The following is a 27,488-nucleotide window of genomic DNA, read 5'->3' as shown; positions in this document are numbered from 1 at the left end:
TGCCTGTATTTGCTCACTCAAGCCTCTGCTAACTCCAGCCTCAGTGGGAAAAAAAAATTACCATCCAGAAGGAAATGTAGTCTTTCCCTGACTTATGTAACTATAACCCCTCTGTACATCACCTTGATAATACTTTTTAAATTACATTTAAAAAAAATACTGCACAGCAAGGCACCAGTGGCTCACACTTGTAATCCTAGCTACTCAGGAGGCTGAGATCATGGTTCAAAGCCAGCCCAGGCAGTGACGTCATGAGACTCTTATCTCCAATAAACTACCAAAAATGCTGGAAGTGGCACAATGGCTCAAGTGATAGAGCACTAGCCTTGAGCAAAAGAAGCTCAGGGACAGCACCCAGGCCCTGAATTCAAGCCTCAGGACACATACACACACAAAGAAACAAAACAAAAATCTACACAGATGAGGAATCTAGGGATGGAAGTCTCACAGCTGGCAAGGGGTGGCTCTGTCCCTCCTCTTCCCGGCCCCACACTGCTTCATCCTGACATGGAGGAAGGTCATGGCTCCCTGCCAGGACATAGCGTGAGGTCGTCAGAGGCTCCCTAGACAGGCTGTGAAAGGGGTCAGCCCACAGCAAGAGCTGCTCCCAGCCTCACACAGTGGAGAACAGGGTGTTCTCCCCTAATTCTTCCCCAGTATTCCTTCATGGACTCCTCCTAGCACCCACCTCTGGTGACAGGAAGAGAAAGAGGTCTAGGAAGAGCAGCTTGTCTGGGTCCCACAGTTAGGACCAGGACTGGACCTAATTCCCAAACCCATGTTCATGCTTCTACCTACTGGATCCCTTTCTCGGGGGAGAGGAGAGAAAGGGCACCATGGCCTGAGGTTCCTGAAGCAATCTGTGTCTAGTCAACCTATCCTAGGGTCCTTTAGACTAGAACACAGTGCCTCCCACGCAGGCCACCTCCGGGAAGCTTGGGAGTGTAGTGATGCAGCCTTTGATCCCTTGCTTACTCATCACCATGACTCTGAACTTGAATCCTTCCTCCTCCCCATCACCATCCATAAACTCAATGAGAATGTCCCACTCCACCCGCACCTCAGATCTGTCAGGATACTGGCTTCCCCGCCTCCCCCCCACCCCCCCGCTCCCCCACCCACTTCCCTGAGCTCCAAGGATTGAGGTTTGTGCCTTCTGAGTTCAAGGTAGATACAAAATGACTCAGCCCCTGGGGTAAAAAAAGATGTTTCTGACCCCTAGAGCAGTTTTTTTTTTAACCCCCCTAATTGACTAAGAAAACTGAGGCCCCAGAAATGGAAGAATAAGAAGTTAGCCGGGTGCAGTGGCTCACACCTGTAATCCTAGCTATCCAGGAGGCTGATATCTGAGAATCATGGTTGGAAACCAGACTGGACAGGAAAGTCCATGGGATTATTGTCTCCAGTTAACCACCAAAAAGCCAGAAGTGAAGGTGTGACTCAAGTAGTAGGATGCTAGCCTTGAGCAAAAAGGAAGGAAGGAAGGAAGGAAAGAAGGAGGAAGAAGAGGAAAGAGAGAAAAAGGAGGAGGAGGTGAAGGAGAAGGAGGAGAGGTATCTCTTCAAATTCAACAGATTCACAATAGTGATGGCCAGGGGCCATGCAAAAATCCAATCTGGCTCATAATAGACTAGCAGGTTAAGAACGTTCATGAACTGCCATGGCTAATGTGCACTGAGTTGGTTATTACCCGTGCTTGGTACTATAATCCACCAAGCTGCTGCCTCAAGAACTAGTCCCATCAAAGCCTGGGAACCCTTGCTTCCTTTGGGCTGGAGCGACTTGTGTGGCTTGGATAGCTTAGAAAGAGGGTGGGTGGGTCCAGAAGAGATGAGCAGCGTGTTCCCTGCTCCCCACCCGGCCCTACCTGGCTTCCCTACTTGCAGGTGTGCACGTCATAGATGCGAATGCATTCCTGGCAGCTGACGTAGCAGCACCAGTGGAAGATGCAGTGGCACTTCTCCTTGCGCTTCTCCGTCCTCGTGTTGTGGCCTCGGCCACAGCAGAGCAGATCGCAGCCATCGATCCCATGGGAGGTGACATTGCAAGTCCGGTCCCTGGTGCCGAAGGAGCCCGTCTCTGGGTTGGGCTCACAGAAGTTGGGGGAATTCTCATAGTAGACCAAGTCCCGCTCAGTGGGCGGCTTGAAGAGAGCATACTTGGCCCGGAGAGTCTCCACCCAACCTCTAGACTCCCGGTGCTTCTCCACCACCATCTCGGAGGCACTGTCGTACTTGTCCTTGAGGAAGTCACCGATGGCACGGAAGTCAGGCTGTGCCCACCAGCAGGTCTTCACCTCACAGCTGCCCGACAGCCCGTGGCACTTACACTTCAGATGCATGTGGTCCAGGATGGTCTGGAGAGAGAAGTGGAAGCTGGCTGAGCCCAGCTGGGATCACCGCCCCTCCCCCGTGCCCACTCCCTCTCACCTCTCCAGCCTTTGCCACCCCAATTCTGCCTCGGGAAGAAAATGGATGGGGACTCAGAGAAGGATCTAAAGAATGGTGACTGGGGCTGGGAATATGGCCTAGTGGTAAAGTGCTTGCCTCGTATATGTGAAGCTCTGGGTTCGATTCCTCAGTACCACATATATAGAAAAAGCCGGAAATGGCGCTGTGGCTCAAGTGGTAGAGTGCTAGCCTTGAACAAAAAGAAGCCAGGGACAGTGCTCAGGCCCTGAGTTCAAGCCCCAGGACTGGGGAAAAAAAAGAAGAAGAAGAAAAGAATAGTGACCCTTAGCCAGACAGCTCATGCCGACAATCCTAGCTGCTCATGAGGCTGAGAGCTGAAGATCAAGTGAAAGGGAATATCAAAATCGAGAGACAAAGGATAAAAAGACAAATGACTCCAAAAGCAATACTTGCAAAACCATTTGGTGTAAAACAACTGAACAACTCATGGGGGGAGAGGGAAAGAGGGAGGGGGAGGAGGGAATGAGGGAGGAGGTAACAAACAGTACAAGAAATGTACCCAAGGCCTAACGTATGAAACTGTAACCCCTCTGTACCTCACTTTGACAATAAATATTTTTTAAAATGTACTCATTACCTTACATATATTACTGTAACCCCCTCCCTCGTTCATCACCTTTACAATAAATTTTTTAAAAAAAAGATAGGCGGGCAAGAAAGCTGAAGCGACACATCTCCAATTAATCACAGAAGAAGTGGGAAGTGGCCCTGTGGCTCAACTGGTAGAGAGTGCTAGCCTTGAGCAAAAGGAGCCCACAGATGGTGCCCTGGCCCAGAGTTTGTGCACCAGGACTTGCAAGGAAAAAGAAAAAGGTGACCTATTTCCCACCTCAAATTTCAAGCACTGGCAGTTATCATGTCCATTCTTCCAGGTGGTAGGAAATGAGGACTGTAATCCCCATTTCACAGGTGGGGGACACTGAGGCTGGGAGCTTAAGTAACTAGCTATGGTTCCACACTCGTCGGAAAGAGTGGAGGCTGAATTCAAAGCCTGGGGACTTCCCGGCTCTATATCTACACAGCCTAAATCCACACAAGGTGAGCTGAGGGTACCAGGCCGCCTCCCCCACCACACCCAGGCAGATTCATTCCCCTCGGGGACCAAGAATAATAGCCCCAAGACGGAACAGGTTGGACAGAGGAGGGCCTGTGGGGTGTGGGTGGGAGCCAAGCCAGACCCAGAGAAAAAGGAGCCCCAGATCCACAGGTCTTCCCAAAGCGGGCAGAGTAGGGTTCAGGATGGGCTCCTAACAGGGTTGGGAGAAAGAAGCCCAGCTCACCGTGCGGCCTGCCTCGTTGTTGTGCTTATTCATGGCGGAGCGTGCATCTGGTCTGTTTTCACGCGCATCTGCAAATTCCCGGGACACCAGCACCCCGAAGTCAGCGTCCTCGCTGCAGCCGCCCCACTTCCAGCCTTCACCTGGGGGCCCCTTGTGATGGGAGTCGCAGCCACAGATGGTGGAGGTCCCCTCTGCGCAGGAGCGGGTGACGGCGAAGGCCACGCCCGCCGAGGCAATGGCATGCACGAAAGCCGACTCTCGCGTGGCTGTGAGGAGGATGAAGGGAGGCAGCGCTCAGGCCAGGGCCTGAGCCCACCAGCCCGGGGAGGGGAGGGAGGAGACGGGCGCCCTCTCCACGCCTTCTGTCAGATCCAGATCCTAGCCCCACTTTAAAGATGAGCAAACTGAAGTCCCCTGTCCCCCCACAGGGCGCGCCTGGTATAAACAGGAGTAGGGGACACTGCTCTGGCAGGTTGCTGAAGAGCTAAGGCAGACACTTCCCAGGGGGAGGCAGGAACCTGCAGAGAGAAGCCTTCTTCTAACATCCATGCCACCCCTGGATATGCTTGGACAGACCCCTTCCTCCTCTAAGCGGCTGTTACCCTAGGAAAGAAGGGGCTGCGTGCCTGTCTCCGTGGCCTTCTTAATCCAAAAGTTCAGGCCTTGTACTGAGGCTCTCCCCACAGTCTAGAAGATGGGGGAGATTCTCCAACTTCACTAGGAAACCCAACTCTGAATGTGGGGTATGGCACTAAAGACCCCCAGATCTTGTGCTTTATTCCAAATGACCTTCAAGATCCTGGTATACACAAAGGCACCACGCCTATGTGCATCTGATCATATAAGATAATATTTATTGCAATGAACTCCAGGAAATGGAAACGAGAGGTTTGGATTTTCTTTTTGTTCACTGGTTCTGTCTGGTCTTTGGGAGGGTCAGGGAGGGCACAGACATGGAGGGACTAGGGTGAGCAAACGCAGCAGTGATAGGTGGCAGACACTATGTTAAAAATGAACTATCCAGTTTGTGGGTGGGGATGGGAAGGAAACACTGGGGGAGAGTGAAGGAATGGGGCGACATTGTCCAAAAAGGAATGTACTCATTACCTGACTTATGTAACTGTACCCCCTCTGTACACCACCTTTATAACAAAGGCGAAAGGCAACACACACACACACACACACACACACACACACACACACACACACACACACACACACACACACACACACCATCTCTCCTCACAGGACCCGGGAACCCAGAGCGGGAAGGGGACGTGCAACCCTGCACAGAGGAGACTCGGGGAGGAGCTGACAGCCAGGCCGGCCCAGCTTTTCCTGGGCTGTGGCTCGGGGTCAGGGCGCTAAGGGACAGAATGCAAGGCGGCTTGCATCGCCATCGCGGCTTCCCTTTGAGGTCACCTGCACAGCAGGAGCCTCCCCGGGCTGGCGGGGAGCAGGGCCTGCGCACCCTGGTGGCCCGGGGTGCCACGGTGGGGGTCCCGGCCTCAGCCCCGGGGGCCCGGGGAGGGAGGGAGCCCGAGCTCGCGGGCGGGCGCCTGGCTTCCGGCGGCCGCGCTCGCTCGGTTCCCAGCTCCGGGGCGGCGGGGGCGGCGGGGGCGGGGCGGGGATTAGCCTGGGAGCGGCGCTCCCAGCCCCGCTGTGCCGGTCCCCGTCCGGCGGGGCCCGCTGGGCCGCTCAATCCGCCTTTGTTCCCGCGGTGTCACACCGCATTACCCGCATAATGCGGCCGCCGGGCCCGGGCCGCCAGGCCGGCCGCCACCGCGTAGCAACGGGCGGCTCCCGCGGCCGGGCCGCGCCCCCAGCCCCGGCGCCGGGCCGCGCACCCCCACTGGGCCGCCGGCCCCCGCCCCGCGCCGCGCCGGGCGGCAGAGGGCGTGTGAATGGTGCGGGGCGCAGCGGGCGCGCGGCGGGGGGCGGCGCTCGCGTCCTGTGCCAGCCGTGGGGGACCAAAGGGGGACCCGGGGCTCGGCTCACCCCTGGCAGACACCGACCCACCCGCGCCCGGTCCCGGACGGCTCCTCCGTGCCCTTCGGGACGGTTCAGCCGGAGGGCGCTGTCCGGAGCCGGCTCTGCCTCGCTGCCACTCCCGCTGCCCAGCCGGGGCTCACGGCGGTGGGCGCCCACCGAGCCGGGACGCGCGGGCGGCCCCAGGCTCCCCGCCGGCCAGCGGCTGCCTTTCCCGGACCCTGACCCCCTGATCCCGGACCCACACTTTTCCGCCACCCACTAACAGAATCTTCCTGGTTGCCATTTAGGGGCGAAGGCCTGCGGCAGACCTCGGCGCCGGGGATTTCGGTAGCGGCCTTGGGGGCGGTGACCCGCGGCCGTCCGAGGGGATTCCTGGCGCTGGGGGAGCCGGTGCACACGCCAGGCCCTTGGGCTAAGCGCTACCTGGCCGGAGGTGGGGCTCCGGAAGGCGGTGAGACAGACTCTAGGCTGGGTCGGGTATGCACGCCGGCCTCTGCCACTGGGCCCCAGTTAGAGGCCAAACCTTCCATGTAAACAAGGAATAATTAGTTTGGGTAATGGAAGCGTAAACAGAATCATCCATTGATTTGCTAATTGTCCATTCCGCCCTCCACAATTGGCAGCAAAAGTGGGGCTAACGACCCTAGGCCCTCACAGGTACAGGAGGGTAGTCAGCTCTCTAAAGTGGGGGGGGGGGGCTCCCCACCCCCAACCCCTTGCTGCTTGACCCAACTGCTGCTTGGATCCTTTGCTTTCTGGCAGCAAAGGCCAACTCCAACCACTTGTGCTGGAAGGAGGGAAGGGTCAAGTCCCTCCAACGGTGGACGGATGGCAGAAACCTCGGTGGATACCCTCCTCACCAGGGCCACTAAATTCCTGGACACCAAATACCTATTCCTGGAAGAATTGCTCATCCTCTCCCAGAACCCATGACTTTCGAAATCTTTTGGGGAGCAACTGCCTTACTCATTCCTGCCCCCTCCACCCCTTGCTCCAAGTCAGAGCCTGTGCAAGATGGCTGGAAGTCACCCAGAGGCCACAGTGGCCCCCCCCCCCCCGACTGTGAGCATGACCGGCTTACCGGCACGAGACACACAGAAACTTAGAAATACTCTGAGTTTCCTTGGTGGGGAGGTGGGGGGGCAGAGCAATGCCACCAGCACCTGGCAGTGTCTAGAGCTCCAGGGGTACCCGTTCCCCACATTTGCATACCACTTAACACAAATATCCACCTCAGAAGGGAGAATCTCCCTAGTGCTTGGGCCCAAATCCCAGGACCCCAAAACACTGCTGGGCTGCCCAGCCCCCAGCAGCCCTGGGAAAGGGGTTACAGTCTTGTAAACCACCTGGTCTAACTCAAGAGGGACTGAAGGCCTGCTTCCCAGGAAGGCCACTAGTCATCGCCCTCCTGGGGTGCCCTGGGTTCAAAGGCTCTCAGGGTGAAACAGCAAAGCATCCCCAATGCCCTCCCATCACCCCCGCTCCTCAGCCCACTTGCACCCCATTCAGGGCCGGCAGTACCTTTGTCCAGGACGGGCCCAAAGATGGCCAGGCTGTCATCGATGGTGGTGCAGTTCCAGCGGCGTCCCCGGAACTGGTGCTGGCACTCCTGGATGCCCAGCTTCACCCCCTCCGCCACACTGGGCATGATCTCTATGTAATTGCGGCAGAAGCGAAGTTGCTTGGGGACCAGGCCTGGGATGGAGCCGCAGAGCAGGGGCTGTGAGCCCAGAGATGTGTACTGCTGGCCCAGGGCCAGGGACCTGCGGGCAGACAGAGGAAGATGGCACCAGGGCTCCACGCACAGAGCCCAGCACTTCCTCGTGAGCGGGTGAGGAATGGAGGAACGGCGGGTCTGATCCATGGCTCCCAGAAGCCTGTGTGGGTTACTTTGACTTCCAGGGGAACACAATGAGCTCTGCTGCCCCCTAACATGAACTCATTTAGCTTGCGAGGGAAAGAGACCAGCAGACTCCTGGTGGGACCTTCAGGGACAATGTGATACAGTGAAAAGGGCTTTGGACCACAGTGACAGAATCTGAGGCCCACATCAAGTCCTTTCCAGGCTCTGGGCCCAGTTTCCCTGGTGGGCATTGAAGACTGGTCAGCTTCCTAGAGAGACCAGGATTCAAGCCCCATCTGGAGAGTTCTGGCAAAATTCATGAGAAGGAACCAAAACCTAAATGTAAGAAGGCAGCAGAGGCTGCTTTGACCCCAGCTCCCTTGGAGAAAAAGCAGAGAAGCACCAATCCCAGCAAGGGACTTGGACACGTGTGGGTGTATGTCCATACACACAAATGACACACATGTGTTCACACATACAGACATGGCAGATGCCACCGGGGCACCGTCCCGTAGCCTCTTTCCCCAAACTACAAAAGCTTAATCAGAGGTTGTCCGAGTCTTTCTAAAGAGTTAATGGCGTCAGGGTGCCTCTAGGTACAGAACCTTCTAGAATTCCACCTCTCCTTTCACCAGAGATTAGAGCTCATCTTTAGCAACATTACCATCACATTTCATAGATGAGGAAAATGAGGCCAGGGAGCTAAGTAACCTGCCTGGATTTACAGGGCTGCAAATCACCAAAGTTGGCTCACCGTGTGCAGCCTCACCCTGCCAGCCACCCCCATAGCCCTGTGGTCCCCAGTGAATGTTCAGCAGAGAGCACTGGGAATGGTACCATCTAATAAATGCAAGGCCCTGAGTTACCATCTCCCTTCCCCGCCCCCCAAGCCCTGCCTCCTTCCCACTGCCCAGGTCCCATCACTTGTACACCCAGGAGCCAGGGCCCAAGTCCCAGCTCACACCTGCCGTTTCTAAGCCACGGAGCTGAACGCTTTCCTTAGCCTTGCCATGCCTCTGGTGGGGGAGGCATGAAGAGTAGAACCCTGTGGCTGGCACTTAGGAAGCTCTCAAGGAATGGTAGTCACTTCCAGTACCACGTGTTGAGGGGCTGTCTCCAGTATTCTGTCCTTGCCTTGTCACTGACCTTCAGTCCCCATTTTCACATCTCTGCCTCAGTAGGACAGAATTTCCACAGCCTCTCCCATGCAACACTGGGAAGCGTGCTCCAGCTAGAGTGCATGCCCCTTTCCTGAAAGCTTCGTCCCAACAGACAGGCTGAATGAAGCCATCTGTGACAGGGCTGGGTGTGTGAAATAACGGAAAGAGCAAGGGCACAAGGACATTTCCAGGATGCTCCACGCAAACATTTCCGCTCCCATCTGGACATGCTGCCAGTCATGAAAAGGGCTCTAGGGGATGAGGATGAGGGACTCGGTGCCGTGGGATGGCACTGGGGCTGATCTGCTGAAACGAACCCCACAGCCACAGATGCCCTCCCCAGACATGTCAGGTGGCCCTGACCGGAGCTCCACATTCAGCCACGCCTGACATCAATTGAACCCCCATCACTTGTCCCTGTTATTGAAGCTCTCCTTTCCTGGGACGGGCAGCACTAAAATGTGACTGGCCCTGTGATTAGATTGGCTTTGACCCAGCGGTTTCACACCTTGGTGCATTTGCGCATGCTGTGTTCTCCACCTCCATTTGTGCCCACACCTCCATTTGAGCACCCCACTCCCCTTCAGAGCCAGATTCCTGGGGTCCTTCCACCCTAAAGGCTTCCAGGAGCTCTAAACCTGAAGTCGCCTCTCCTCCCTCTGTGAGTCTCTGCATTGATTTGCCTCAGCTCCTCACGGAGTGCTCCACAGATTCTCTCCATTGCCACCTGGCTGATGGCTGATGTACAAAGGCCCCACAGGGAGGAGTGTGTGTTGTTCCCATGCTACACACAGACACACACACACACACACACACACACACACAAGCGCACTTGGCCTTCCACAGGGCCAGGAGCATGGCAGGTTCTTGTTCATGCTCCAGGTAAGGCACAAAGAAACATTCTTCCAAAGAGCCGGTCCAATGCCCCGTGCTCCTCGGGCTTCAGGCAGCCGGAGGTTCCACCTCCACACAGGACAAGACTCCTCAGTTCCGTGGAGGAAGTTCCTCTGGTGGGGATCTGAGACAAACCAGCCTCCCAAGGGAGGTAGGGGCTCGCCTGGCACTAGCAGCTGGTGAGGGGGAGGGCAGCAGGCCCTGCCAGGCCTTCCCAGCTGGACCAGGGGCTAATTATACTCAGTTCCTGCTCCTGCCTTGCCCTGCCCAAGTCCCTGCCATCTTCCCCTCTGGGGACAGCTCATCTTCAACCCCAACCGCCCACCACCTGGCTAGACCCAGGATAGAGCTGGGCAGTCAGGTGCTAGTAAGCCACAGGCTGCTCAGAGTTCTCCATGCTGAAGGGTGAAATACCCTTTTTTTCCAATGAAGCTGGACTGAAAGCATTACCATGGTTTCATAGCCGGACTCCTTCCCTGTTGGTTTCTCCTACTCCTGACAACACCAATGGCCAGAATGCCAGGGTAGAGCAAACACACATTTACTTGCCTATTTATTTTGCAGTTCGGGAGGCTATACCCCAGTTTTTGCATATGCCAGGGAAGTCAGTGTTCTACTACTGAGCTGCATCTCCAAGGCCTTGGATTTCGAGACAGTGTCTCCATAGGTAGCCTAGGCTGGCCTCCAACTTTTAATCCTCCTTCCTCAGCCATCAGAGCGCTGCTGGGATTATAGTCATGCGCCACGACACCCAGGCAAGTCTAGGTTCTGAATTGACTTTCTCAATTGACATTGAGTGACCCACACCTGCCTAGTTGGTCCACACCAACCCACTGTAGGAATGGGTTGGAGGCCCCATAGCAAGTCCCCACTCAGGGAAGGCTAGCCATGTGGCAAGGGTTCTGCCATACTTTACCCAGCCAGCCAGGGGCCAGGCACCCACACCTGGGGTGTTTTTGCTTTGTGTTTTTATCTTAGGACCTCCTAACATGGGATCTTAGAAACTGAAGGGGACTCATAAGTCATTTAGCTCAGAGTGTTGCTTGTTAGATTGTTTTTGAGTGCTGTTTTTTTTTTTTTGTTGTTGTTGTTGTTTTGTTTGTGCTGGTCCTAGGGCTTGAACTCAGGGCCCAGATGTTGTCCGTGAGCTTTTTTTTTTTTTGCTCCAGGCTAGCTTTCTAGCACTTGAGCTACTGTTTCTCTTCCTGTTTTTTGTTTTTTTTTTGTGATTAATTGGAAATAAGAATCTTATGAGCTTTCCTGTCCAGCTGGCTTTGAACCACAATTCTCAAATCTCAGCCTTCTGAGCTGCTGGGATTATAGGTGTGAGCCACTAGCACCCAGCTTCTTAGGTATATTTTCCAAATGGCCTCATTACAATCTCCTTCTCCTGAATATAAAACAGAGAAGGAGGAGGAGGAGGAGGAGGAGGAAGAGGAGGAGGAGGAGAAGGAGGAGATCGATTCCTCAAAAGGTTAAACACAGGGGTGGCAGTTTGGTTCAAGCAGTAGAATCCCCACCTAGCAAGAATGAAGCCCTGAGTTCAAACTCCAATACCATGAAACAAACAAAAGCTCAAACTCAGAATTACCACAGGATCCATGGTAAACCTGCTCATGGCAACACCATTCACTGTCACCAAAGCTAGAAACATCCCATGTTCATCAATAACAGATGTAAAGGTGGAATGTGCAGACAGTGGAATAGTCAACAACAATGAAAAGAAAACAAAATCCTCACACTTTACAATACAGATAAGCCTTGATAACACTATGCTATATAGAATAAGCCAGACATAAAAGTGAAATACGTGGTTTTATTAACATGAAATATCTAGAATAGGCAAATGCATAGAGACAGAAGTAGAGTAGAGGTGACTAGGGATTGTGGAGAGTGGAAGCATGTGCGGTTTTTGTTTGGATAATGGGAAAATTCAGGAAATAAATGGTCATGATTGCACGATGTTGGGGTATACTTATTAACACTGGACTGTTTGCTTAAAAATGGTTAGAATGAGCTAGGCATGGTGGTGCACATCTGTAATGTTAGCTACCCGGGAGGCAGGGACTGGAGGATCATGAGTTGGAGGCCAGTTAGGGGTGTGACTCAATGGATAAAACATCTGTATGGCATACTAAAGACCCTGAGTTCAATTCCCAGTACTAGCAAAACAGAAACAAAGATTGAAATTGCAAACAAACAAACAAACAGGGGGTGGGGGAGGTATCTACTTGGATCCCCAACCCTTGATTTTTCTCCTCAGCTCCCCCAAGCAGGCTGAAGCTGGTCTGGTCCAGTCTCTTTCTTCTCTGTATAGGGAGCTGGAGGCCTAGGCGGGGTTTGGTCATTTTCTTGGTGATATAGCTAGCTAGAAGAGGGGCGGGTGTCCCCTTCTATGACTCCTCACTGAGTGCTAGCTTGGGGGTGATGGAAGCAGGTTTTCCTGTAGGGCTGGACACAGAATGGATCTAAGGAGAACCTAGGGGTGCAGCCTAGCAAAGGGCTCCAGGCTCCTCTTTTCTTCCTCTGGTCTGGGCTGAGCTCATGGCTAAGCCTTCCTAAGGGATGCTTTTTCTGGGGATCATGTACCCCTTGTCTTGCTCATGGAAGAGGCCTAGCCATTCCTGCCGATCCCAAAGAATGGATGTTCTTTCTCATCCACGCAAGGACCTAGTATCTCTTCAAACAATGACTGTGGGTGCCGGGAGGGAGGCAGAACCCCACCTTTGTGGTCACTAGTCTTTCTCCTTGCCGTGACCTTGCTGCTTGCATAAACCCCACAGAAGCCTAGCACCGGGTGCTTCACTTACTGGCTTCTGGGCAGCAGTAGACAGAAGCCCAAACTGCCTCATGGTCCAGAGAATTGGCCCCTTGGGCCTGGGCAGGACAGAAACTTCCAGAAAGGGAAGGAAGGAAAGGCTTGACAAATGAGCAAGAAGTGAAGAGTCAGACCACCCCTTTCCCACTGCGATTAACAGGCCACGGAGAGCTGGCAGATATGAGGAAAACCCCTTAAGTTCTGGGGTACACATGCCCCATAGGCAGGGAAGGGACTGGGCCTGTTGGGCCTGGAGGCAGTCCAACTGCTGGAACTTCCAGGGAGCCACTCCTAACTCGGGTGAGCGCTTAATCACTGGGACCACTTGATCTGATGCTTGGCAGGAAGCTTGAGACAAAGGGAGAGGAGGGACCTCACTCAAGATTGACAAGGTGCCATCTTTCTTCCCTGGCACCCACCCGGGCCCCACGCATGCTGAACACATGCATATGCCTTCCCCAGCACGGCGGGGCAGAGCACAGGGCAGGGGACTGCTTCCCAGTGTGGTCTGGGGGGCCTGCAAAGGCCCACGAGACACCCATGGACACCTCGCCAAGAAATGGGAGATGCCTCAGCGGGGAGGTGCAAGTCTGCTTGTAAACACAGTCGTTCACCGCCTGTTCCCTCCCCGCACTTACTGAGTGATGACTTGGAATCTGGCCCAGTTCCAGGTGCTGGGAGCGTGGAGATGAATGAAGCCACACCTGAGGGGCACCCAGACCAGGAGGCAGCTGTCAACAGCGGCCCAACAAGCCTATTTGAAGCACCTGCCAGGTCAGGGCACCATGTGTGCGTAGGCCATGATCTGGGGGGCGCTGGGCACAGGGGTAGCGGCCCAAGGGAGCATGTGAGACAATCGGTCACCCCATCTCTGGGAGCAGGGTGAGTGATGGAGGGAGCAGCAGTGGAGCAGGTGGAGGTGGTTGGGGACTTCCTCAGATACCCCTGCCAGGGAAATAGGAGGGAACAACAGCTGGTCCGTTATCGCTGAAGTCCCAAACCTTACAGAGGAGCAAAGAAGGGACATGAAAGGGGCCTAGCTTTATTCTGGCCACCTGACAGCCCTTGAAGCTTCCGAAGTTGGACTTTGGACTATTGATCAGTTAGTCATCTGTCAAACAGGACAAGAGGTAGGCGCTGGGGATCAAAAGCTCGAAAACAGCTGTGAGGCTGTGTGACTCTTGATGCTGAGGATAGTCTCAGAGCTGGTAGCAAATTGGAACCACCAAAGGCCTCACTGCAGGAGTTGGGCTGATTAGGAAGCCAGACTGAGACACTCCTGGCTAGGTTAATGGGTGTGTGGACTTTACAAACATAGCAGAAGCCAGATGCTGGTGGCTCATGTCTATAATCCTAGCTACTCAGGAGGTTGAGATCTAAGGTTTGCGGTTCAAAGCCAGACCAGGCAGGAAAGTCCTTGAGACTTTTATCTCCAATTAAGCATCAAAAAGCCAGAAGTGGATCTATGGCTCAGGTGGTAGAGTACTAGCCTTGACCAAAAAAGCTCAGGAACAATGTCCAGGCCCTGAGTTCAAGCCCCAGGACAGATGTATGCACACACACACACACACACACACACACACACACACACACACACACACACACAAAGCTGTGGATAAGAGAGAGAGAGAGAAGAGAAAGGAAAAGTGTAAGGAAAGGTTTGAGCCAGGACCACCAGGAAGGTGGAGATGGTGTCAACCAAAACTCAGAACAAACAGAGCAAGGCATCTTGGGAACAAAGATGAAGGTAAGTTTGTGGGCTGTTGACACCTGCAGATACCACGAGCAGATAGAGGGCAGGTACAGTGCCAAAGGCGAGAGGAAGAAGAAGCAGGTGGCTAAGACATCCAGACTCAGATCTTAGTTCAGAAGGCAAAGCTGAAAAACACTTTAGGCCTGATCTTCCTTGAGGGAGACCTGGGGAGGGCTGAACCAGCTGGAAGCCATAGCAAGAAGGGTTCCAGGATGGGATGGGAGTGGAGAGGCTGGCCCAGCCTCTCACACAAGGGGGCTAGATGCATCTGGCCAAGAAGTAAAGATAAAGCCAAGGGGGTGGGGGGGGTGATGCCTGCCTGTAATCCCAACACTCAGGAGGCAGGGGCAGGAGGATGAATTCAAGGCCAGCCTGGGCTACACAGATCTATAAAATAATAAAGTAGGTGAAGAGAGCTGGTCCGAAACCCTTCCTAGGCAAGTTGGTCATGTCAGCTCTGTTCCTGGTGCTCGTGGAAGCACAGTCTGTGCTTGAGCAAACACTCACCACACTTCCTCTCCACTGCTTGTTCTCCTCTCTCTCTGCTCTTCGTGAGAGCCCCGGTACACCTTAAACCACCTCAGGCCCGTGCTCAGCCGTGTCCTCTCTGTCCATCTGGGCTCCACTTCCACCCTTCATCCCTTTCACCTTCATCCCTTTGGCCAGCAGGAGCTGCCCAAAGTAGCCATTCCTTCTGGCCTGGGGACTGATTTCTGGGTCTGCCCCTCGAGCTGGCTCAGTGGAACTCCAGGCCTCCAGATCTCAGCCGGTCCTTGTTGAGTCCCCAAGATCACTGTGAGCAAGGCAGAAGAGAAAGTGGCAGCGGCTCAGCTCAGGGAGAATCTGGGGTGGAGAATAACCCAGGCTGTGGGCCATGCCTGTAGTGGGAAACCCACACGCACAGGAAAAGAAAACCCCAGAATAAAGCCACTCCTAGCAAGGAGCTGGTGGCTCACGCCTGCAATCCTAGCTACTCAGGAGGCTGAGATCTGAGGATTGCCGTTCAAAGCCAGCCTAGGCAGAAAATCAGAAATGGAGCTGTGGCTCAGAGTAGTAGAGTGCTAGTCTTGACCACAAATCTCAGCAACAGTGAGTGCCCAAGCCCTGAGTTCAAGGCCCATGGCCGACAAACAAAACAAAACAAACAAACAAACAAAACCAGCCATTCCTTCCTATGGGAGCAGCCCCTAAATGCCCACAGGTCTCCGCCTCTCCTTCCTCTCCTTCTCTAAGGATTTTAGCTCTCTGCTCCTGACCCAAGCAGTCCTTCTGCAGTTTGCAAATGACTAGCAACTCCCTTCTGCCCACTCCCACCCCACTAAACTTCTAGAAATTTCCTTTCAGGGCCAAATGGAGCCCTCAGAGGAGAGGGTACACCTGCCACAGATCCTGGGAGCCCAGGATGGCCCCCGCCCTGGCTGCATGGGAGGCGGAAAAGCTGTGGGCAGAGGTACAGGAAGCCAATGGGGTCAGCCAAAGCCTGCGCCTCCATCAGGGGGAGGGGGGGCAGCTCTGCCTCCATCCAGAAAGCCCCAGTAGGCTCTATGGGGGGCAAAGGGAGGGCTGGGTGGGAGGACGGAGCCTGGGCAGGAATGTTCCAGCTTCTGCTATCCCCGGTGGCTCTTGGCCTGCCCTGAGGCTCATTGATCTGATAAAATGTGACAAGACAGCCTGAAAAATGTTGAAACTTGTGAAATGTTGAAACCTGTTTTTTTGTTGTGTTGTGAGCATAAGCCTCCCCCACCCCCAACCCCCACTTCACAGAAAAGTGGAGTTGATCAGGATGGGGAAAGGAGGAGGTGTCCCCTTTGGCCAAATTGAGAGGCCAGTGGGGAGCAGGCCTAGGGAAGGGAGAAGAGGGTGGGGAGTGGAGGGAAGGAGGGGGTTCTGCAGGGGCGAGGGCAGCCCTGGCCTCTTCCTTCTGGGCCTCTTAGGTCTGGGTACCCACAGAAAGTGTGTGTGTGCGTGTGCGCGCGTGCGCATGTGTGCCAGTACTAAGGTCTTGAACTTAGGGCCTGTGCTCTTGCCTAACTTTTTTTCCCCCCACAAGGCTGGTGCTCTACCACTGAGCCACACCTCCACTTCTGGCTTTTTGCTGCTTACTGGGAGATAAGAGTCTCTCTGATTGGTCTGCCTAGACTGTCTTGGAACTGTGATCCTCAGATCTCAGCATCCTGAGTAGTTAGGATTACAGAGCCCAGCTAGAAAATAACTTTAACCTTCAAAAACATTTGCCCAGAAAGACTCAGCAGGGCGGAGGAGGAAAAAGCTTGAATGCAGCATGTCCAGAGACATGTCCAGAGCAGGGCCGAGCAGCACCTCAGACCTGCTCAAGGTCTCCCTGAAAGGTGTCAGGACCACAACTTGACAGGCATTTGCAGAGGCAACAGCTCCCAAGGATATGGACCAAGAGCTGGCAGGGTTGTTACCTCCATTTCTCTTAAGTTCACCTCCAACTCAGCAGATGGAATAGGAGCTGCCCTCAGACATGCACAGTTATGCTCTGTCTCACACAAGACGCAATCCAGGCTATCAATGACCTGCTTGAGGTCACAACATCCACGCCCTCCAGCCTTTAGGACATTCTCCTAGCTGCCTTCAAATGGGTCCAATCCTGGTGGAGACATTCTGAGCACGGAGGAACTCAGCTGAGTCCAGTCTCTCTTGGGTGCTCACAAGGTAGCCTCTATAGAATAGAGGCTTCTGCCTTGCTGGCCTCTCGCTAGTTGGAGGAGGGAGGCAGGACACAGAAGGCACCAGGAAAGACACCAGAAGCCGTCTGAAACAGCCATACATGCCCAGTGCCAGGTCATAAGACATCAATGACTGGTGGAGCCTTAGACTTTAGCTAGTTTGGTTTCTGGTGGAAACTGAGGCTCAGAGAAGTTCTATGACTTGCACAGTGTTCCTCCCTGGGCTAAAGGTAGCGTAAGGAGCAGAGCCTAGGCCTTGTGATTCCCTTGTACCAGCCAGAACTCTGGCTCCCTCGTGACACAGAGATCCTTCTGGAAGCCTCCCAGAAGGCTAGGACTCCAGTTAGTGCCTGTGTGTTTCTGGTCTAGCTTGTACAAGGTGTGGCCCTTCCCCACAGCAGGAGAGATATTCTTGAAGTGACCACTGCCCATAGAAACTTCAAGAAGTTCCATATGGGGTGGGAGCCTGGAGGAATAAGAGTATGAGCAGGAAAGGACAGGAAAAGGAACTTCAAACATTAGCACTGAGCTTTGGAGTCCAGTGTGTGCACCCTCTCCACTCTCTGGACTTGCTTGTTGGCTCTTTCCATCCCTCTCTTAATCTAACCAATCAAAATTCTAGTTGAAACTTTTCCAAAACCCATCCTTAATTCACCTGACCCTCATGCCACTCCTCACCTAAGACAAACAGGAAAATGAGAGCCTTGCAGACAAAGTCAGTCAGGTTACTTGTTCTGCGAAGCCAAGTCAGGGATTTGCTGGGTTCCCATCCCATTCTCTCCTTCAAGTTCAGCCCACAAAAGATAAGACAGCTGGCCAAGCTGCCTTTGCACACTGGACTCCTGTTACTCCCTCAAGGCCTCTTGATGTGTCCAGTTTAAAGTATTCTCTATGGTCAGTTCCCTCTGATCTTTATAAACACTATATAAGAGCTGAAGGGCATTGTCCAGGCATTGTGTTTCTCCAGGAAGGAGGAGACTTGGAAAAGGAGAACTTCTTTCACTCATTTGTAGCTACTGAGCCAAGACATCTAGTTCACCAGTGGGCACAACACCCAGGGGCTTGCTTGCATATAGCTGTGTAAAAGCCCTCCCCGTGATTACCCAGCCATGCCTCTCCTTTCCCAGAACCTGCAGGCTGAAGCCAGTACAAACTGAGGGCAGGCACTGGTTGTGCTGATGCTCAGAGCCTTTGACACAGCTGTAGGCAAGGCCCATAGTCTGCAAAACCTTCCATCAGCCCAGCAAGGAGCTGACTCTTCTGCACTCCCTAAGAGTCATCGTCCTGATTTCTTATTCCATCAGCATTTCTACTGGGCCACTGGTAGCTTAGAGATCGATGGGAGGGGCACTTGTCTCCAAGAGCATTCTAGGAGCTACCTAGATGCCTCCTTCACTGCTTTATATCCAGATAGCAGTGACCATCAGGCTGGAACCTTGAGAAGCTTGTCTCTCTCCACTGTCCTCCCCACTCCCTTACACCCTACCCTTTGGAGGAGCAAGGATACTCATTGCCTGGCTGGCTGCTAGGGTCAGAAGCAAGCAGTGTACTGTAGCAATCAAAGCACTTTAGGTAGCTTTGCAGAATCCAGACACATGGGCTCCAACACAGACCTGCTGGACCAGACCATCTGGGGAGGAGCCCAGGAAATTGGCTCATTAAAAGAACTCCCCCAGAAGGGTGACAGTAGAATGGGAGATGAAGCAACAGGAGGTACCCAGCCTCCCCTATAAAGTGCACTGACCAAAGAGGTTTCATCTGAAGCTAGCATGCTTTAAGAGGTAACTTTGAGCTGGGGGTGTGGTTCACCCCCAGGTAGAGCACCTGCCTAGCAAGCACAAGGCCCCAAGTTCAAACTGCAGTGTACCATAAACCTACCAACAAAACCCCAAAACCCAACCAAGCCTAACTTAGAGGTCACCTTCAACCCTCAGGAAACAAAGGCTAGAGGAATAAGCCAAATGGCACTGTGGTGAAGCAACCAACCTCAGAACATAGGACAGTCTGAAAGATTACAGATCTGAACCCTTCAAAGACCCCATGTCATTTTTTTAAAGTGTGTTGGGCCCAGGGAGGGTTAGTTTAGAGTAAAAGAAATTTAAGGCTAGTCACAATGGTGCATACCTGTAATTGCAGCTATTCAGGAGGCAGAAATAGGAGGATCATAGTTCCAGGCCAGTCTGAGCAAAGCATAAGACTGTATCACAAAAGCTAAATGCAAAAGGACTAGAAGGCATGGCTCAAGTGTATTGTTGTGGGAAAGAGGAGGAGGAGGAGGAGGAGGAGGAGGAGGAGGAGGAGGAGGAGGAGGAGGAGGAAGAGGAGGAGGAAGAGGAGGAGGAGAAGGAAGAGGAGGAGGAAGAGGAGGGGGAGGAGGGGGAGGAGGGGGAAGAGGGGGAGGAGGGGGAGGAGGAGGAAGAGGAGGAGGAGGGGGAGGAGGAGGAGGAGGAGGAAGAGGAGGAGGAGGGGGAGGAGGAGGAGGGGGGAGGAGGGGGAGGAGGGGGAGGAGGGGGAGGAGGGGGAGGAGGGGAGGAAGAAGAAAAGAAGAAGGAGGAGGAGGAGGAGGAAGAGGAAGAAGGAGGAGGAGGAGGAGGAGGAGGAAGAAGAAGAAGAAGAAGAAGAAGAAGAAGAAGAAGAAGAAGAAGAAGAAGAAGAAGAAGAAGAAGAAGAAGAAGAAGAAGAAGAAGAAGAAGAAGAAGACAACTTAAGGAGCACAACAGTCCAATGATTAGAACCTGGTTTGAAAATGCTAGCCACAATGACATTTGCAGACAATTGAGGAAACCTGGAACATTAGGATTGTTTATGATTTTTCTCAAGGGTGGCAATGGTTTGTGGTCAGAGGTCGTCCTTACATTGTGGAAATGTAGTGTTTGTGATGACGATTTAACCTTGAAGTTGTTCAGCCAAAACAAACTCGTGTGTATGTGTGCGTGTGCACACTAATACCCTGGCTTGAACTCAGGATCTTGCCCTCTCGCTTGGCTTTCTTGCTCATGGCCGTTGCTCTACCACTTGGATCGTGGCTCCAGTCCAGCATTTTGGTGGCTAACTCGATTAGAGCTGCCATCCTCAGATCTCAGCCTCCTGAATAGCTGGGGTTACAGGGAGGTCCCCCCTCCCTCCCTGCCCAGGGGGAGGGGGCCTTTTCCTACTTTTCTGCTTCGCTCCTTTCCCGTGGGTGTTGAGAACGGCACCTAGGACAGGACCTGGAAGCTGGCTGGGCCCTGGTGAGCAACTTCCATCACAAAACTCCCAAAGACAGCACGAACTTCGGCTAAGGAGTAGGCAGCGGGGCCGGGGCCTCGGGTCTGGCGCAGCGGAGGCCCGGGACGGTGCTGCAGGCGGGCGCGGCGGGGCGCGGGCGCCACACCCGGCGGGCGCGGGGGAGGGGCGATGGCCTGGTCCCCGAGCCGCCTTTCACAGTGGTGTCTCCCCCTGCCCCCCCACACCCCGATCCCCAGCAGTCTTCCTCGCCCTCCCCACCCCCCCTCCAGGACGCAGGTGAGGGCGCACAGGTGAGGGGCGCGCGCGCAGGTGAGGACGCGCACGGGTGAAGGCAGCCGGCCTGGCACCTGGACTTCCCCGCCCTCCCGGGGAGGCTCCACGCAAGTTCAAAGCTCTGGCGGCCCCTCCCTCCCGGCCCCGCTCCCCAGAGCGAGCCCCGACACCTTCCTTCGCAACTCCAGTTCCTCGGCAGCACCTTCAGTCCTTTCTTCTTGTGGAGCCGAGCTGGGCGGGGGTGGAGGATGGGGGGGGGGGGATGGACGGGAGCCTTGTCACGGGAGCCAAGCTTGCCGGGATCGAATCCCGCCCCCGCAGACCACGTGGAACTGCATGGGGGGGCCTCGGGGCAGAGGGGCGCAGCGGGGGCGCCTTGGTCCTCGCCCCGGGCTGCATAGTGAATGGCCTCACCATTCAAAACACAGATGCTCCGCCTCCACAACCACAGGAAGGGATCCTAAGGGGACCTGGCCGCCTCTGTGTGTTTTTTTGTTTTGTTTTGTTTTTAGTGGGGGTCCTGGAGCTTGAACTCTGGGCCTGAGCACTGTCCCTTGGCCTTTCCTCTCAAGGCTGGCTGCTCTACCTGTTGAGCCACAGCTCCACTTTAGGTGTTTTGCTGGTTAATTGGAGATAAGAGTTTCCCAGACTTTTCCCACCTGAGCTAGCTTGGAGTAGAGATCCTCAAGTCTCCACCTCCTAAGAAACTAGGATTGGGGGGAGGGGCTCCCTCCTTCATCAGGAGCCAGGTTGAGGAGCCCAAGGCAAGGTTTGGGGGGTGGGGGGGGGGGGGTGGGGAAAGGCTGGGTCCTCAGCTGGGCCTCTTCTGCCCTCCCCAGCGGTTGCTCTGTTCCTAGTACCCAGGGTCAGCTCTCCCTTTCCAGCCCCTGGCATTTTAATCCTCTCCTGGCTTCTCCACAATCTCCATCTTTACAGCCATGGCAGCAAGACGTCTTGTCTTTGATCAGCAGCACAGGAGTGAAAAGTGTTTGGACATGTCCCTCATCTCCATACACGTAGGCATTACACGTAGGTATAAATCACAGGCCAAACTCCCTGCTACTATTTTATGTGCAGTGCTAAACGCACCCTAACATCCATTGGAAAAGGGCAAGATTAAAACAAAAAAGCATTGCAAACGAAGTCCTGTTTGAGGCCTTCCTTCTCGTTCCCTCCATCTCCTTCCCCCCTTATTTTTCCTTCTTCCTGCTTTCTCTGGCTAGTTTTCTGAGCCTTGCAGTGGGACAGATATGCTTGTGAGTACAGGAGCTCTGTTCAGAGCGGCAGGGTGCAAACGCTTGGAGTTCAAGACCTCAAGGCCTGCCTCCTGCCTGGGTTCCACATCTTTCAGGTTTTGCTCATAACCAGAGAAAACTAGGACCCCCCCATCAGCACCTCCCAGCCGGTAACACAGGTAGCTTCTCTCTACTATGTTGTCAGAATTATTCACATCATTTCAAAAGTGGGTAGTTTTCATTTTTTGTTGTTGTTTTTCTGGGAGAAACAGGGTTTGTGCAGAAATCTCCCTCGTCCACCACACACATTTTTATTTTATTTTTGTCAGTTATGGGGCTTGAATTCAGGGCCTGGACATTGTCCCTGAGCAATTTTTGCTCAAGGCTAGTACTCTGTCATTTTGAGCTCTGTCATTTGAGCGCCACTTCTGGTTTTCTGGTGGTTAATTGGAGATAAGAGTCTCCTGGACTTTCCTGCCGGGGCTCAGCTGCCTGAGTAGCTGGGATTACAGGTGTGAGCCACCAGTGCCTGGTTCACACAATTAAAAAAAAAAATTCTAGTTACTGATTTTTTTTTAAATGAGCTATGTGTGTTCAGCATCATAGATAAAATGTTGCAAGTAGAGATAGGTCTCAAGTGGTAGAGTGCCATCCTTGAGCAAAGAAACAAAGCAAGAGCATGGGACCCTGAGTTCAAGGCTCAGTAGTGGCACACATACACACACACATACACACAAAAGGTAGAATGTCAATGGAGATCAGCCAGCCCAGTTTCCCTCAAGAACCACCGTGGCCACAGACAGGGGGAGGCACCCACAAAACAAGGGAGATGAGGTAATGGGGCCCCTTTATGGAGACACGGAGCTATAAATGAAATAAAGGGGAACGCTTTTATGGGTGTATACTCAGTAGTGAATAAGATAATAGGGGGTGTATTTATTTGGGTAGACAATGGTTAACAAGGCCATGAGGAAATCATTTACTGAACTCCGCTGTAAGGGAGTGAGGGAACCTATTTTCCAGGACACTCACAGTGGTTATTATTACTAGTAATGATGGTTAACATTTACTGGGTCCTGACTAGGTGCCAGGTACCATTGTAACGCACTTTAATTTGCCAAAGAACCCAGTGACGTTATTATCCCTATTTGACAGATGATGACATGGGTTAGAGAAGCTAGGTACCACATCTGAGCGGGGGGTGGGGGGGCATGGAAGGGTCACACAGCTGGGAGATGGAGGCTCTGAGCTTGCCATTAAAGCAACAAGAAGAGGAAAGAGCCACATGCTGGTGGCTCATGCCTGTAATCCTAGCTACTCAAGTGGTTGACATCTGAGGATTGCAGCTCGAAGCCAGCCTGGGCAGGAAAGTCCACGAGACTCTTATCTCCAATCAGCCAGCAAAAAGCCAGAAGTGGAGCTGTAGCTCAAATGATAGAGTTCCAGCCTTGAGCAAAAAAGCTCAGGGATGGCACCTAGGCCCTGAGTTCAAGTGCTAGGACTGGCACACACAAAAAAAAAGGAGGGGGGGGAAGAGGAGAGATTTGGGAGAACCAAGTCTGCCCAGAGGATGTCATCATTGAGGACTGAGATACCTGGGTTTGCCTGCTGCTCAGGTTGCCTACTGCTTTAACAGCACTGTAAACCCAGGCCCAGGCCCCTGAGATCTTTTTTGCTTTTGAATGCTGGCCTGGACAGTCTCTATATCTCAGTCAGAACCAGACCCACATTCAGGCACCCTCAGGGAGTGACAGGGACCCCTAGCCCATGACTAGATATGTGCAACAGGATACCTAACTTGAGGTGACCACAGAGAATGCCAGTAGTTGGTGTTCATGAGATCTTCTCTAAGATGCCATGCCCAGAAAATACTGACAAAATGTGAGCAAAGGGTTCCCAAGAAGTGCTAATGGGGGTGACCATGGAATAGAACCTTCCAGATCACCAAGTACCTCCCTGCATTTCCCTATTCATCCTCTTCCAAGCCCTGAGAATGAATCTTCCCCTATGCTGTCTCTGCTTCACCAATGAGGAAACTGAGGCTTAGGAAGCAAGAAGTGGAGGTAGAGCTTGATTTCCTCTACACACACACACACACACACACACACACACACACACACACACACTATGGTGGTAACCAGTTCATTCCAGAACATTGCATTATTCAGTACCCGCTGCATGGCTCTGCATTGAGCTGGACACAGTGAGCAGATAACCATGGTTCTTAACCTGGAAGAGGGCAACGGGCTGGCCAGGCATGCAGAGACAGCAAGATGCCAGCATACACAGCCAGCTTCCAAGCTGTCTCCAGGTACTGCTGAGGAGGCCAAGAAAGGAGGACACAGGGCAGCCTGGGAGCAAAGGATGCGTTGAGTTGGTGCTCCTACATTCCCCTAAGGGAGAAGAAAGAGAAAGTATGTCTGTGAAACGCAGACATAATGCAAAGCATTGAAGCGCTGGGGACCGAGGAGGAAGTCCCATTGCTGGGTTTAGATCCCACAGGCAGAGCAGGGGCCATCTGAGGGTCTGGAAGAAGGAAGAACTTGCTGGGCTGGAAGGACCCCAGGGGTCCTCACACCCAGCTTGTACAAGGTGTGCAAGATTAAGGTTCCTAAGAAGGATTCTTCCAAGCTTCTGCTACAGAACACATTGTACCACCATAAAGATTTAAAAAAAAATTTTTTTTTAAGTCACAGATTTTTTTAAGTTAACAGATTCTCACATCAATCAAGCTTTCAACAGACCAGCCAGTTTGAATTCTGGGGAATTTCTTCTTTTTCTAGGCCAGAAAGATCTCCACCATCCCCCCTCCCCACTCCCCCAGATTCTCCATTTCCTTTGGTTTGGGGAATAGCTCTGCCTTTTGATGCCTACTGAGAAGTCTTCCTAGTTATTTCTGTTTCTCTGAGTCAGCATTTCATGTCCAGGCCTTGGGTGCTGAGGAAGTCTCTGCTCCTCTGAGATAGAGCCCCGATGCTCACTTTTGTGTCTGGCCAGACTCAGAGGGTGCTAGAGTGGCCCTGGCTCGTGTGGAGAGAAGAAGCCAGTTGCTGCCCCTTCTCAGCTTCCTCCTGATGGGCTAAGCATGGAGACGTCGGCCTATTGTGTCAGCTGGCACTAGAGTAGGGGAATTTTCATGTGTGCACCTCCAATGTCAGCAATAGCCCTAACTGCCAATCTTTAGGATAGCCCAGGGCAACTTGCCTGGTAAAAGTGACCCCAGAGGGCTGGGAATGTGGCTTAGTGGTAGAATGCTTGCATGCATGAAGCCCTGGGTTCAAGTTCTCAGCACCACATATACAGAAAAAGTCAGAAGTGGTGCTGTGGCTCAAGTGGTAGAGTGCTAGCCTTGAACAAAAGGAAGGCAGGGACAGTGATCAGACCCTGAGTTCAAGCCCCAGGACTGGCAAAAAAAAGTGACCCCAGGTATCCCGCAGGCACATTTCCAAGCCCACACTGTGCAAGGGGCTATGGCTCCACTCTGGGGACTCTGTGCCTGTGGTCTGGGGCCTGGCTTCAGCTGGGTCATTTCAAAGTGAACCCTGCCTCAGTGCCTGGGTAGCTCAGGGTCTGCCCTGAGGTGCTAGCCACTCGCCGGTCTCTCACATAACTTGTTCTTGCTTGTTGGTGCCCTAGGTCCTCTGTGACTCACGGTCTCTCCTCTCTGAGATCAGCTGGTCACCAATGGTGCTCTGAGTTAAGCCATTGCACAGAATGATTGAGAAAGAAGTTGAAAGTGGCTCAGCCTACCTCCTGAGGAAAACAAAATTCCACAGACAAACAATAAGGGGAAAGCGGTGGGAGAATTCTAGATTGTCTTTTTCAAGTAGGCAATAGTTGATACTAGAGCAATAAAAGATTCCTAGGTGGATTTCTTTGGGGAAACAGGTTAAACAAAAGTGCAAACGGGGGCTGGGGATATAGCCTAGTGGCAAGAGTGCCTGCCTCGGATACACGAGGCCCTAGGTTCGATTCCCCAGCACCACATATACAGAAAACGGCCAGAAGCGGCGCTGTGGCTCAAGTGGCAGAGTGCTAGCCTTGAGCGGGAAGAAGCCAAGGACAGTGCTCAGGCCCTGAGTCCAAGGCCCAGGACTGGCAAAAAAAAAAAAAAAAAGTGCAAACGGGCTGGGAATGTGGCCTAGTGGCAAGAGTGCTTGCCTCGTATACATGAGGCCCTGGGTTCAATTCCTCAGCACCACATATACAGAAAACGGCCAAAAGTGGCGCTGTGGCTCAAGTGGCAGAGTGCTAGCCTTGAGCAAAAAGAAGCCAGGGACAGTGCTCAGGCCCTGAGTCCAAGGCCCAGGACTGGCCAAAAAAAAAAAAAAAAAAGGTGCAAACAGGGGTCACCCCAGCAGACCCCCACAATGAGCACACAGCACCAAGAGGCTCCAGGGAGCAATTAGTGAGTTCTGAATTTCTGTGACCCCAGAAGTTCTCAGCAGGATCACATAGGACTAATGTGATATGAAGCACACATAGGAAGGTCGTTACCTGGCTTGAGGTGTACAGAAGATCTGGAAAGAAAGACCTAGAAGCTCTGAGCTCTGAACTGGGTTTGGAAAAGCCCAAGGAAGTTCAGGACCAAGTGGAGGATGGGGAGGAAGAGATTGGATAGCTGTTTGGAAAGCAGTTCGGTGTCAATTTGTGAAGTACATTTACATGCCCAACAACCCACATTTCCCCCCCTCCCCCCGGCAGGTACCTGCACAGACACCTCAACTTCACATGGAGAGAAGTCAGAATACACAGAGTGAGTTATATCTCAACAAAGGACTACTGCAGCTAAGAAAATGAAGGAACTGCAGGAAGATCCAACAGCAGTACAAAACTTAGAAACAATGCAGCAAGAGAAAAGCAAATCACAGAATATATAGGCTAATATTACTTTTTGTTATTGTTGTTGGTCATGGGACTTGAACTCAGGGCCTGGGTACTGTCCCTGAGCTCTTTTTGCTCAAGACTAGCTAGCACTCTATCACTATAAGCAACAGCTCCACTTCTGATTTTCTGGTAGTTAACTGGAGATAAGTCTTTCCTGGGCTGGCTTTGAACCACAATCTTCAGATCTCAGCTTCCTGAGTGACTCGAATTACAGGCATGAGCCACCAGTGACCCACTAACTCTGCTTTCAAGACTTTAAAAATAAGCAAGATTCTTATCTAGGGAAACTTCTTCTTTTTTTTTTTTTTTTTGTAGTACTGGAATCTGAACCCAGGGCCTCATGGTTCTAAGCATGTGCTCTACCACTGAGCTACACCTCCAGAGGAAACCTTTTATAAAGTAATGGAGTAAAAGTGCAAAATCCAGGATGTCGCACACATCTGGAGGCTGATGGGGAAGGGGAGAGTCTACGGCGGGATGAAGATACTCTGGTTCTTCAAGGAGACCCAGGTTTTCGCCTTCTGGTTATCCTCTATATATGGTGTGTTTGTGCTCATGTGTGAGTAAAGTATTATATAATAACAAATATTTTCCATCAGTTTGCAGGAGAGCAGCTGGCATGCGTGCATTTAACATCTCAGCCACACTGTCAACACACTGTCCCTTTTTCTCTGACACGCCTGGTGGGAAGTTGGCCCCTCTCCCCTAAAGGCTGGATGTAGACCCCCCCCCCACCCTGCCCGTCAGGAGCCGCAGCCCGTCTTACAATACTTAGCAGAGCTGACATGGCTGATGTCTCAGCCATTAACTGGAGCCATATTAAACCTGCACAGACCAGTCCCGCCTGGGAACCCCAGTTAAAAAAAAAAAAATTCCTGAAGCCACTCCATCTGATTTCCCTTCCCTTCCCAGGAACCAGAGGCCTTGTTAGTATTTCAGCTAAACAGGACACCACAGGTCA

At 53.0% G+C, this 27,488-nt stretch overlaps 1 protein-coding gene across 1 annotated transcript in view; it reads right to left on the bottom strand.

Annotated features, from left to right (window-relative positions):
* Positions 1-1,866: 1,866 nt before the first annotated feature.
* Wnt3 (Wnt family member 3) overlaps positions 1,867-27,488 on the bottom strand; it is a 39,752-nt gene continuing 14,130 nt past the window's right edge. Inside the window, exons 2-4 of the mRNA XM_048367285.1 lie at positions 7,265-7,506; positions 3,752-4,017; positions 1,867-2,356 (exon numbers count right to left, since the gene is read on the bottom strand). Of these exons, the coding sequence (XP_048223242.1) occupies positions 1,877-2,356; positions 3,752-4,017; positions 7,265-7,506 (988 nt within the window). The 3' untranslated portion in view covers positions 1,867-1,876. The remainder of the gene's footprint in view (positions 2,357-3,751; positions 4,018-7,264; positions 7,507-27,488) is intronic.

This window comes from Perognathus longimembris, chromosome 17 (assembly GCF_023159225.1).
Source record: "Perognathus longimembris pacificus isolate PPM17 chromosome 17, ASM2315922v1, whole genome shotgun sequence".
In the NCBI taxonomy this organism is placed as follows: Eukaryota; Metazoa; Chordata; class Mammalia; order Rodentia; family Heteromyidae; genus Perognathus; species Perognathus longimembris.
This window is presented reverse-complemented; position numbering and strand designations above follow the sequence as displayed.